We start from the raw sequence: 11,635 nt of genomic DNA, 5'->3' as shown, positions 1-11,635 counted from the left end.
GATAAACAAAAAAAAAAGGGGGGGGCAGCAGTTGGCGTAATGGCTATGTAGCTGGACTCCCATGTAGTTGACGGCGGTTCGAGTCCTGGACCCGGCGGCTTAAACTCATGCCAGGCACGTGTGGGTGCATGCCCAGGATCCAGAGAGGAGAATGGAGAAGGGATTGCGGCATGGCCATCCCCCATCGGGGGTGATTTCTCACTTTCTGTCTCTGTCTTTCTGGTGAGTGCACATGCCCTATAGCAAAACCTCTCAAAATAAATAAATAAATAAAAAATCAACGCAAATGCCTGAAATCTCCATGTCACCTGAAATCATCTGAATTGGAAGTAGTGTTTTCTTCAGTGTAAAATGACTAAATAATGGGACCAACACAAAAGCTCAAAGAACTGCTCTTTTCAAGTGACAGCAGAGAGCACTTCAAACCACAGAGAAAAAAAAAAATCTACACATAATTCATAAAATGGAATTAAAAATACATGAAAAAGATCTATTAATAAATAGGCCTCTTGTGTTTCTTCCCTTTTAAAACTCAAAACAGTGTGGGCTGCTCTGTGCCCACATCAAAGAGAGCCCAGGAACTGAGACTAAGGGACACGAAGCTCAGAGCCATCGCTCTCTCTCCTGGTGCCGAAACGCATGCTACAAAAATGTTCTTTGAATCAACAACAAACTTAGAAAACCAGAAACAGAACAGGAAGATAAACCCACAAGAGCAAACAACCATGACATGGCCACACCCCTTCCATTTTTCTCCAAAACATGCTTCCTACCAGATGAACACAATAAGCTGAAGAGCTCTATTTTTAATCCAAGAGTCCTGGTTGCAGCCCAAACAGATCAATGGGAAATCGCTTGTCTTTGGGAAAACAGGAGCCTCAAACACAGTCTGCCTGCTTAGAAAATGGCATTCTGCTACAAAAAGCTCCCAAATGAAGAAGTGAGCAGTGAGCAAATGAACCGATGTCTCCAAGAATTGGGGAGTCATTCAGAAAGAAGTGACCCTGTATGAACCGGTGCATCGACTCTCAACACCCTCCTCATGCTGCACAGTCACTGCTCCTCAATCTACCTGTAGAGACTCAGGTTACAGAGGAGGAGAACGGAAAGGTACTGAGACAGCCTGAAAATACTTTATTATAAAAGGCGGGGAGTTATTCTGGAAGAGAAAAGAAGAAATCCAGAGACAAAGGAGGTAAAAAAAAAAAGGAAAAGGGCCCACACAGGAGAGCTGGACAGAGAGCTTGGAGAGTTGCAAGGAGAACCAGGAGTGGGCCTTTGGGCCGCCCACCATGCTGTGATCCAGAACAAAGATTTTAAATCAAGTTTTATTCTGTGTGATCCCTGGAAGTCCTATGTGATTTCTCTTCTTTTTTCTTTCTTTTTTTTTTCTTTCTTTGAAGGTTTTTGCCATAGAGTACGTGAGCTTTCCGGAATGAAACAGAGACAGTGAAAGGAAAAATGAGACATCATTCCCCAGGAGAGACGGCCATGTTGACATCCTTTCTCCTCCTTTCTCCTCCTGGGATTTTGGGCATGGATACACACGCGCGCGCGCACACACACACACACACACACACACACACACACACACCTGGCATGAGTTTTAAGCTACCAAGTCCAGGATTTGAACCACAGTTAACCACGTAAGAGTCCAGCACCTTAACTACTACCCCACCTGTTAGCCGATTTCTTTAGAGGCTATCGTAAGAATTTAAATAACTTTCCAGTTGTTGCTACATGTCCTTTATGCAGTTAGCCCAATATTTATTGGCAGAGGCAGTTATTAGAACCGGGGTTATATCAGGAGACTCTGCAGAGACGGGCCTGATGCAGGAAAGCCCAGTGTCGTGTTCCTCGCTGCAAAAAAGCAGACCCAGAGGGGAAATCACATTCCCACACCGCTTCTGGTTCTAGTCTTCGAGAACATCGTTAAACAGAAAAAAGTGGTAGAGCCAGTACGAAAACCAGTATAGAGGTGCCTCAAAAAATGAAAAATAGAACTAACATACGATCCGGCAATCCCACTTGTGAGTACACACCCCAAGGAAAGAAGTCAGTGTGTCAGTGGGACAGGTGTGCTACTGACACTCGGTGCAGGATTATTCCCAACAGCCAAGACATGGAATCCACCGCAGCGCCCACCAATGGATGGATGAAGAAAGCGAGCATGGCATACCTACAGCATGGACAGCCACTCCGTCTTTCAAAGGAAGGGACCTGTCACTCGTGGCAACACGGAGAACCTGGAGAACATCAGGCTAAGGGAAATGAGGCAGGCACAGGGAGGCGAATGCTCTCACAGAACTAAGACGGCAGACTCGGAATCAGAGGAAGACGGTGGCTGTCGGGAGCTGTGGTCAGGAGACACAGGAGATGCTCAAACCTACAAGGTTTCACCTAGACAGGGCACGGACGTGCCACAGCACAGCACTGCGACTATCGTGTTGGACACCTGGAAACTGCCAGAGGGGTACACCTGAAGTGTTCTTGCCACAAAAGCTGCATGCATGTGAGTGGATGGCCCCGTTCACTGGCCTGATCTAGTTACCTCACAGTGTGCACGTGTATCAAAATACAGCCTCGTACACCATTGACACAGACCATGTGTTCTGAGCCACCGGCAGGTAAACTTCTGGAACTCAACCACCCAGACTGCAGCCTGCCCGCTCGCTGGTGCCTTTCCCCCTAGCTGGTCTCGATGCTGCTTCATTCTTTCCTGAAGGGTGAAATCAAGCATCGCCAGGCCTCGTGAGTTTCTTAGGAGCCGTGATTAAGCGTAACCAAATTCCAAGCACTGTTCCAATGAAAATTGTCTTCAGCCTCCAAGTACAGGCATCAAAACTGCCAACGATAATAACCGAAGGCAGCTTCCGTTACGAACTTGGTCTTTGCTTGAGCACACACACACACGCGTGCACACACACGCACACGCACATACATCATGCTACTTCCGTAGATCATGACCCCTGTGAAATGGTCTCCGTGATTAACTATGGCATTTGTCTTACAGCCTATGCCAGGAAAGGAGGCACCCAGCCAACCACAGCCAGTATAGACGACACAGAGATCTCTCCAAAAACAATAGTGTGGCTCATCCTCAGAGATCTTCAGGGGACGCTGGATGACAAGTGTGTTGATGTCTTAAAAACAACCTGTCGAGCGCTTCCCGATCCCATCCCCGATTGCTAGCTGACCTATATATTTTTGGCAGAGCTCCTGCCCTACAGGGCCTGACTTAGCTAAGTGAAGGTCCTCGGTCACAAGGAATTTAGAAAAAGCCAGATAAGCAGACTAATTTCCTACAGAAGGATTTTCTTCTGATCTTTGCAATGTTAACGGGGCCATGTCAGTGGATTATTTTGAGCAAGGAAAGTTTTGCCTTATAAAGGTTGCCAGTGTAAACAGCTCAGCCCCAGCCAGCCACGCCAGCCAGAAGAAGCACACTCTCCAGGCTCGAGCTCTCTCCTGAGGGGCCGGGTGACAGGGCAGACTCGCTTAGCCGATTAAATTAAATGAGTAGTGGTTTCTAGTGTACATATGTGGTTGTCATAAAGAGTGTTGTGAAGATCCAAGAAGACCATGAACAGCAAAGGTCAAGTGTCGGGACCAGCAGTTAGCATAATGGCTATGTCGCTGGACTCCCACATAGTCGACCGCGGTTCGAGTCCCAGACCCGGTGGCTTAAAACTCACGCCGGGCGCGTGTGCGTGCGTGTCTAAGATCCCGAGAGGAGAATGGAGGAGAAGGGATTGCGGCATGGCCATCCCCCCTGGGGGGTGATATTTCTCACTTTCTGTCTGTATGTCTCTCTCTGTCTATCTCTGTCTGGGGGGGGTGCTGCCGCATAAAAAAAAAACCACAAAAAAAAAAAAAAAAAAAAAAAAAAGAAAGAAAGAAAAGGTCGAAGGTCGAGTGTCTAGACCTGGTGTCACTGCCATTGTCGTTACAATAGAAACATATTCTCCCCATTGTTCAGGTCGGCAAAAAAAAAAAAAAAATGGAAATAGAAAAAACAATTCTTTCTTTGCAGCCTTATCTGTTTAGATCAAATTCTCTCTAAGTATCTCAAAAGTACTAAGGCCATGGTTATAGACTGAGTTGTCAGAAAAGTCCTGGCATGTTTTTGCGTGGCCAATACACGCCCTGCGTTTTCTGACAACCCAACAAAGGAAATGTTATGTTTTCTTGTAATCAAATACTGCAAACATTATTGTGTTAGCAACACACCAACAGGAAGGGAAAAATAACCTCTTTTTTTTTCACTTCTTATTTTGGAAGTCCTTTATGGTAAAGACAACTTCGCCTGATGAGAAACAGCACCACCGGGATTACTCTGGTCCACCACGGTGGATAAATTCAGCCTCCTCCTGAGACACGGGTTTCCTTCTGCATTTCTGAGGTAAAGGTATTTCGGCAGCATCTGGTGGGCCCTGAGACATCAGCAAATCTCCCCTATAGAGCCGAGAAGCTGCGGCAGAGTGGGGTGGTAGCCCTGCCAAGCTCCAGGCTGGTGCGCTGGGTTGAGGACTGCAGCCTAACAGCTAAGTGGTGAAGCAGGACCCCACTAGCAAACGCTATCCTGCTGCCCACCATGACCACCCAAAAGTAACCTCTTACATGCTGATTATTTCTAAATTTCGCACCCACCGGGCTTCTTTGACACGCATGCAATTTCTGTGTTACAGAACACCAAGGACCTTACGGTGCCATTTCCAAACTTGAGAACTTGAAAACCCGAGGAGAGTCATGGGAGGTTAGACCCAGGGCAAAGAAGGGACCTATGCCTCTCTGCACTGACACTACCTGTTAATAAACTGAAGGACGCTGTTCCTCTCCAAGGCATGACCCCGCAAAGGAAGAAAAATGAACAGCTGCAAAAATAAGTATAATACTACTAGCCAACTGTTTCTGCATAAGTTACTGTCTTTAGTCCTCAGGAAAACTTTGCCTCATAGGTATTATCAGCATTATCTTTTTAGTTTTTTGGAGTTTTATTTTATTTTTTTATTTATGTTTTTCCCATAGGGAGTGTGCGCTCACCAAAGAGAGACAGAGAGAGGGAAAGTGAGAAATCACCTCCCAGAGGGGGTGGCCATGCGCCATGCCACAATCCCCTTTCTTCCATTCTCCTCCCAGGATCTTGGGCACGCACACACATGTACCCAGCAGGATTTTCAAGTCACCAGGTCCAGGACTCAAATGGCAGTCAACCGTATGGGAGTCCAGAGCCTTAACCACCATGCCACCTGCTAGTAAGGACACTGAAGCCGACAAAGACCACAAGGTCTGTAGCAGGACACTGAGCACTCCGTCCCAGGTCTAACCTGACTACCAAGCCCCAGCCCTTTCCAATATTCCTCAGCACCTTCTGCCAGGTGAAGTCAGTCCTGCAAATGCTTGTCACTAAAAAAATTCATGTTTTCCAATGTCTGGCTGCTGATCCATTCGGTGGAAGCATCCCAGTTGGAGGATAACATTGTTCCAAGGTCACATACCTGTGGTGGGGTCGATGGTAAACAAGGACGACAGGTCTCCAGGCACGAGTTCATATGTCACTGCTCCGTGCGTCCCAGAGTCCCTGTCCGTGGCGAAAACACCGATGATCTCGGTGCCCGGCTGAGTCTGACCACTGAGGCTGGTCTCGTAGGCCGACGGGTTGAACACGGGGTGGTTGTCGTTCACGTCCTCCAGCTCCACACGGACAAAGGCTTGGGCGCTGAGCCCCCCCTGTGGAGGAGTGAGCAGCGGTCACAGAACGGTCTCTGCTGGACTCGGGGATACAGGACAGCTGGCGAGCTCTGGACCAAGACTTTGGGAATGACACACTGCATGGACCCAGGTCCTCAAAAGCTCATGGAAATACAGATTATGAAAAACTGCATGAGGATTTCAAAGTATTTTGCACCATAAGAACTCTTACGTTAATCTCACTTTTACGCAGACTTTCTGCAGTCCCACACGTGTGCATCTATATTTATATATTCATTTTACTTTAACTGTGAGATACGAGTTCATCTGCAATTGCATGGCACCTCCTTCGGCGCTGACTCTTTTATTTTATTTATTTATTTTTGAAGAGGTTTATGCTATAGGGCGTGTGCGCTTGCCAGAAAGACAGAAAAAGACAGAGAGACAGAAAGCGAGAAATCACCCCCCAGGGGTGATGGCCATGCTGCAATCCCTCCTCCTCCATTCTCCTCTCGGGATCTTGGACACGCACGCACATGCGCCCAGCATGAGTTTTAAGCCACCAGGTCTGGGACGCGAACCGCGGTCGACTACATGGGAGTCCAGCGACATAGCCATTACGCTAACTGCTGGTCCCCCTCTTTTTTTTATTTTTATTTTTTTAGTGAGATTTTTGCTATAGGGCAAATGTGCACACTGGAGAGAGAGAGAGACAGAGACAGCAAGAAATCAGCCCCCAGGGGGATGGCCACACCACAGTCCCTTCCCCTCCATTCTCCTCTCAGTATTTTGGGCATGCATGCACATGCATCTGGTGTGAGTTTCAAGCTGCCGGGTCTAGGACTCAAACCGCAGTTGACCATGTGGGAGTCCAGCAATGGAACCATTAAGCCATTTGCTGGTCCCCTCAGCGCTGCCTCTTAAATATGAATGAGGATGCCACTTGAAGCGCCTATGAGGCCAGAGGAGGTGAGATATTCCAGGAAAGCTGTCCTGAAGTCCAAAAACAAAATCACTTTACCCCTAAGTTGCTTTTAAATGAGTGTTGGTAAGAGCCACAGAGAAGGGTAAGGGAGCCTGGCCGGGACCCGCAGTGAGAGCCTTGGTGGGAAGTGACCGTGTGCGTTCGGACAACCTGTGCCGGGGAGCTGGCCTGCCCTGTCTAGAGGAGGAAACGCAGTGCAAAGGCCCGGGGGCAGGAGCACAGCTCAGGGAATGGGAAGGAGCCCAGGCCGATGTCAGAGGCGCATCAGGGCGTGGAGGCTCTGCGGACCTCTGGAAGGACCCTGGATCTTTTCCCTATGGGGATTTTCAAACACAGGAGTAGCTTGAACAGATTTTGATTTTTTTTTTTCCTAGAGGGCACAGAGAGGGAGGAGGGGAGAAAGCACACCCCGTGGAGATGGTCACACTGCAGCACCTCCCCCTCCATCTCGCCCTCCCCTCAGGACTTCGGGTGCACACGCACCCATGCCCAGTGTTTCTCAAGCCCCCAGACCAGGACTTGAACCCCGTAGTTGGACATGTAGGATCCAGCTGCCTTCACCACCAGGCCTCAGAGTCGACCCTGATCTCAATGAACGGTTGCTCTGCAGTGGCGGTCAGAACAGATGGCGGGGCGGAGACCAGTGGGCAGCCCCTGCAGGTCGGCAAGCCCGAGCGGCCAGCGTCCGAGCGAGCGCAGCAGGGGAACGGAACCGCCCTAAAATCCTGACCCACACTGGCTGGGGACTCTGAGCCTTGCAGGTGTGGGGAGGGGATGACACGGCGGGGAGTGGTGTCAGTGAGTCCCATCTGTTTTATTTTATGTCGCCTCCTTCTAAAAACAAGAAGGGAGGCGGACACAATAGCAGAAAATAACCCTGCCATTTCTCCTTTTCTAAGGGAAAACATATGCTCCTAGTCTCAAGCGCCGTCTCCCACTTCTCTCTGGTACGTTTGGACATTTTGGTCTTGGATGAAAATCCTTGGGAAGTCACAACAGCCCGGGTTTTCCCACTCACACGTCCTTCCCCCCTTCCTTTCTTTCTTTTTCTATTTTCCTGCTGTGGCAGGAGGCGCCGAGGAAAGCGGGGAAGGAATTAAGAGCAGAAAGGAAGGCTGGCAAGACCAGGGAGGGCGGGCTGCTGGGAGGTCCGCTCTGAGGGCCAGGGAGGACGGAGCTGGACGCTGCTCACCGAGTGGCAGGGAGGGGCCCTAGGGGGTGCAGGTACCTGCCCTCAGCCTTGTGCAAGACCAGGAAGCTACAGGCAGCAAAGGCACTGGGCTCCCCCCGCGGCGACAGACAGAGAGAGACATAGAGACAGAAAGCAAGAAATCACCCCCCCGGGGGGGGTGGCCACGCTGCAATCCCCTCTCCTCCATTCTCCTCTCGGGATCTTGGGCATGTACGCACACGCGCCTGGCATGAGTTTTAAGCCACCGGGTCTAGGACGCGAACCGCGGTCGACTACGTGGGAGTCCAGCGACATAGCCATTACGCTAACTGCTGGTCCCTGTAGTCACAGTTTTTAAAAGACAGTAATTCAGTGGAAGAAACCCAATGACCACATGTGAAAAGTGCCCAATTGTTAGAATCCAGTAACAAAAACACTTCTAAAGTAGGTTATCCATCTTTATTATAACTTTTTTTGGGTTAATTACATTAACTTTCTCTTTGGAAAACAGCGGTGAGTCCGGGCCTCCGTAGCTGCCACGTCCTCCAGGTAACTGTAATAACATCTGTGCCCAAATTAGCACGGCCTGGCCAGCTGCTTTTAAGACGATCTTCTGTCCTGTTGGTATTGCTCCTAACATTTAAAAAAGAAAGTCCTTATTTTCTGGTAACAACAGGATCCCAGGGGCATTTCGATTTGTTTTCTCTCCCAGTACAAGGAGTCATCTGTCCTCTCAGGGTCCTGGTTTCTTTTCTTAGAACAGTGGGCACGGGAAATGCTTATGGGAGGGCATGGGGGAAGTTCTGCCAGTGCAGCTGGGCATCTGCACTGGAAACTGTGACTTTGAAAAAGAAAGCAGAGGGCAGCAGCGGGTGGGGTGATTAAGGCGCTGGACTCCCACATGGTTGACCACAGTTCGAGTCCCAGATCCAGCGGCTTGACGTTCACTCCCACTGGGCACATGGGCGTGCCAAAGTCTTAGGGGAAGAACGGAGGGGGCAGGATAGCAGCCTGTCCATCCTCCTGTCCACCCTCCCTGGAAGGAGATCTCTCACTTTCCTTCTCACTGCTTATCTCTGTCTCTCCAACAAACACATGTCCTACAAGAAAAACCTAAAAAAATAATAAAATTAGTAAGAATAGGAAGGTACATCTTAAAATACAAGCACTTCTCACTTAACAACCAAGCGAGGTCTGACCCCACGACTAGGTCGTGCAGCGAATGAGTCGATGAGGAGCTTGGAGGTGGGCGTCTCGCGGTGTCCTGGTGCCATGGGGTGTGTAGTTTCCCGCAGGAGTCGCCAGCGCCACCCTGGAATGATGTCCCTCTAGCCACACATCAGATGAGCACCAGAAAGCGACGAGACACCGTAAGGCGAGAATACAAACCCGCGGTGATTGCTCTTACTCATCCTGAACACCACTGCGTGCCAGCAAAGGCAGGTTACTGGTAGTCCCATGTGACTGAAGATGCCCAGGACTGGTCCACCTCACTGCGGGAGGAGACACTGAGAGGCAGGGACCGTGGCAGGGGCTCCACATTGCAGACCTGGTCGTCAGTCCGAGTGGGGGTTAACCCAGTCACTAAGCCAGGAGCAGCTCTAGTGCAATTTTCCATGTTCTTTCATTTTTTTTTTTTTTGAGAGGCATGTATGCTCACCAGAAAGACAAAGAGAGACAGAGAGACAGCAAGAAATCACCCCCCAGGGGAGATGGCCACGCCGCAATCCCTTCTCCTCCATTCTCCTCTCGGGATCTTGGGCACGCACGCACATGCGCCCGGCGTGAGTTTAAGCCACCGGGTCCGGGACTCAAACCGTGGTGGACTACATGGGAGTCCAACGACATAGCCATTACGCTAACTGCTGGTCCCTAAACCAGCTTTTAAGGAAATGTGGAAAGGCCCTACTCCAGGCACCCCGACTAACCCGAGGCTCCTGTGCAGTGGGGGAGAGGGGACCGCCATCACGAGCCCATGGAAGCTTCTCCCGCAGCAGCGGGGACCTGGCAACCGGGTCTCTGGTCACCAACCTCCTCCAACCTGCCCGCCTGCTGGGTCTGGCCCTCCCCCGCTTCCCATCCCCCCTGCTGTATTTCTCCTTGGGTCCAGGAAAGGACTCCGGTTGAGGAGGCGCTGAGAAAGCAGGTGAGAGACGAGATCCACAAAGGGGACAGCAGAAACCGGTCTCTCTACCTAAAGACTTCCGGGAACAAAGATCACGATTCCTGGGCTGTCCGTGAAGACCGTGCTATGAAACGGGAGCGATGTTAGAAGGAAACGCAGAAAGACATGCGCCGCCGAACAAGGGCGTCTTCGCAGGAAGGGTTTACGTCTCCATCTTTGTGTTTTGTCTTTTTTTTTTAAGAGAGAGATTTTTGCTATAGGGCACATGCACTCACCAGAGAGACAGAGACAGAAAGCGAGGGGGTGATTTCTTCTCCTCCATTCTCCTCTCAGGATCTTGGGCACGCTCGCACACAAGCCCAGTGTGTGTTCTGAGCCGCCAGGTCAGGGACTCGAACCGTAGTTAGCTATGTAGGAGTCCAGTGACATAACCATTACACCATCTGCTGGTCCCTCCATCTTTTGTTTGTTTTTAATTCTTTTTCTTTGGTTGTGAAAGGGTGTGAATGTTCATTAGAAAGAAGTGGATGGGGAGAAAGCACCCCCCATGGGCCATGGTCACACTGCCTTCCTGTTCCTCCTATTTCTCCATCCTGCTGGAATGTGGGGCACATACACAGGCATTCAGTGTGTCCTTCAAACCACAGTCGGCCAAGTTCAGACCGTGTGAAGGGGGCTGGCAGGTGGCGTGGTGTTGAAGGTCCCTCCCACATGGCTGACAGCGGTTTGAGTCCTTAATCTAGCAGCTTGTTTTCTCACTTGCCCTCTGTCTCTCTCTCTGTCCCTCTTCTGTTCAAATTTAAATAAACAAACAAACAAATAAATAAATTTAAATAAAACATGAAAAACAAAAAAGACTGTTAACCCTCCTGGGCTACTGGGCTGGCCTATACATTCATTCTCTTTCTTTCTTTCTTTTTTTTTGGAGAGATTTTCACTGTAGGGCGCGTGCACTCGCCAGACAGACAGAGAGAAACAGAGAGACAGAAAGCGAGAAATCACCCCCCAGGGGGGATGGCCACGCCGCAATCCCTTCTCCTCCATTCTCCTCCCAGGATCTTGGGCACGCATGCACACGCACCCGGCATGAGTTTAAGCCACCGGGTCCGGGACTCAAACTGCGGTCGACTACATGGGAGTCCAGCGACATAGCCATTACGCTAACTGCTGGTCCCACTATACATTCATTTTTATCTGCTAAATTTATTTATTTATTTTAAGAATTATTTGTTTAATTTTGTTTATTGTTATTATTATTTTAATTCATCAGAAATAGGCAGAGAGGAGGGTAAGAAGTGAGAAAACAAGCCACCAGGCCCGGGACTTGAACTGTGGTCACCCATGTGGGAGTCCAGCGTCCCAACCGCCATGCCACCTGCTGACCTATCTGCTGAATTTATTAAACATGGAGTATTTTCCTCTCATAATAACCATTTATGAACATGTACTAAGTATGTTTTACATACATGTTCAATTGCTATAATCTCACTTTTTTAGATTTGTATGGTATCCTCCTTTCTTAGGGATAAGAAAAGCCAAAGCACAGAGAGGCTGCCTCTAAACAGCAGATTTGCTGCTAAAATGAAGACTCATGTCTCCAAAGCTCCTGGTGACTTCTTGAGCTTTTAAATGGTCACTGTGGTCTGAGCTGTGCCTTCCCTGA

At 49.5% G+C, this 11,635-nt stretch overlaps 1 protein-coding gene across 1 annotated transcript in view; it reads right to left on the bottom strand.

The window, feature by feature from the left end:
• DCHS2 (dachsous cadherin-related 2) overlaps positions 1-11,635 on the bottom strand; it is a 298,657-nt gene that overhangs the window by 129,433 nt on the left and 157,589 nt on the right. The window contains 1 exon segment of the mRNA XM_027769135.1: positions 5,499-5,730. Coding sequence (XP_027624936.1) covers positions 5,499-5,730 — 232 coding nt within the window.

The sequence above is a fragment of the Tupaia chinensis genome, unplaced genomic scaffold, assembly GCF_000334495.1.
Source record: "Tupaia chinensis unplaced genomic scaffold, TupChi_1.0 Scaffold148680_1, whole genome shotgun sequence".
In the NCBI taxonomy this organism is placed as follows: Eukaryota; Metazoa; Chordata; class Mammalia; order Scandentia; family Tupaiidae; genus Tupaia; species Tupaia belangeri.
The sequence above is the reverse complement of the archived record's forward strand: the minus strand, read 5'-3'. Positions and strand labels throughout refer to the sequence as shown.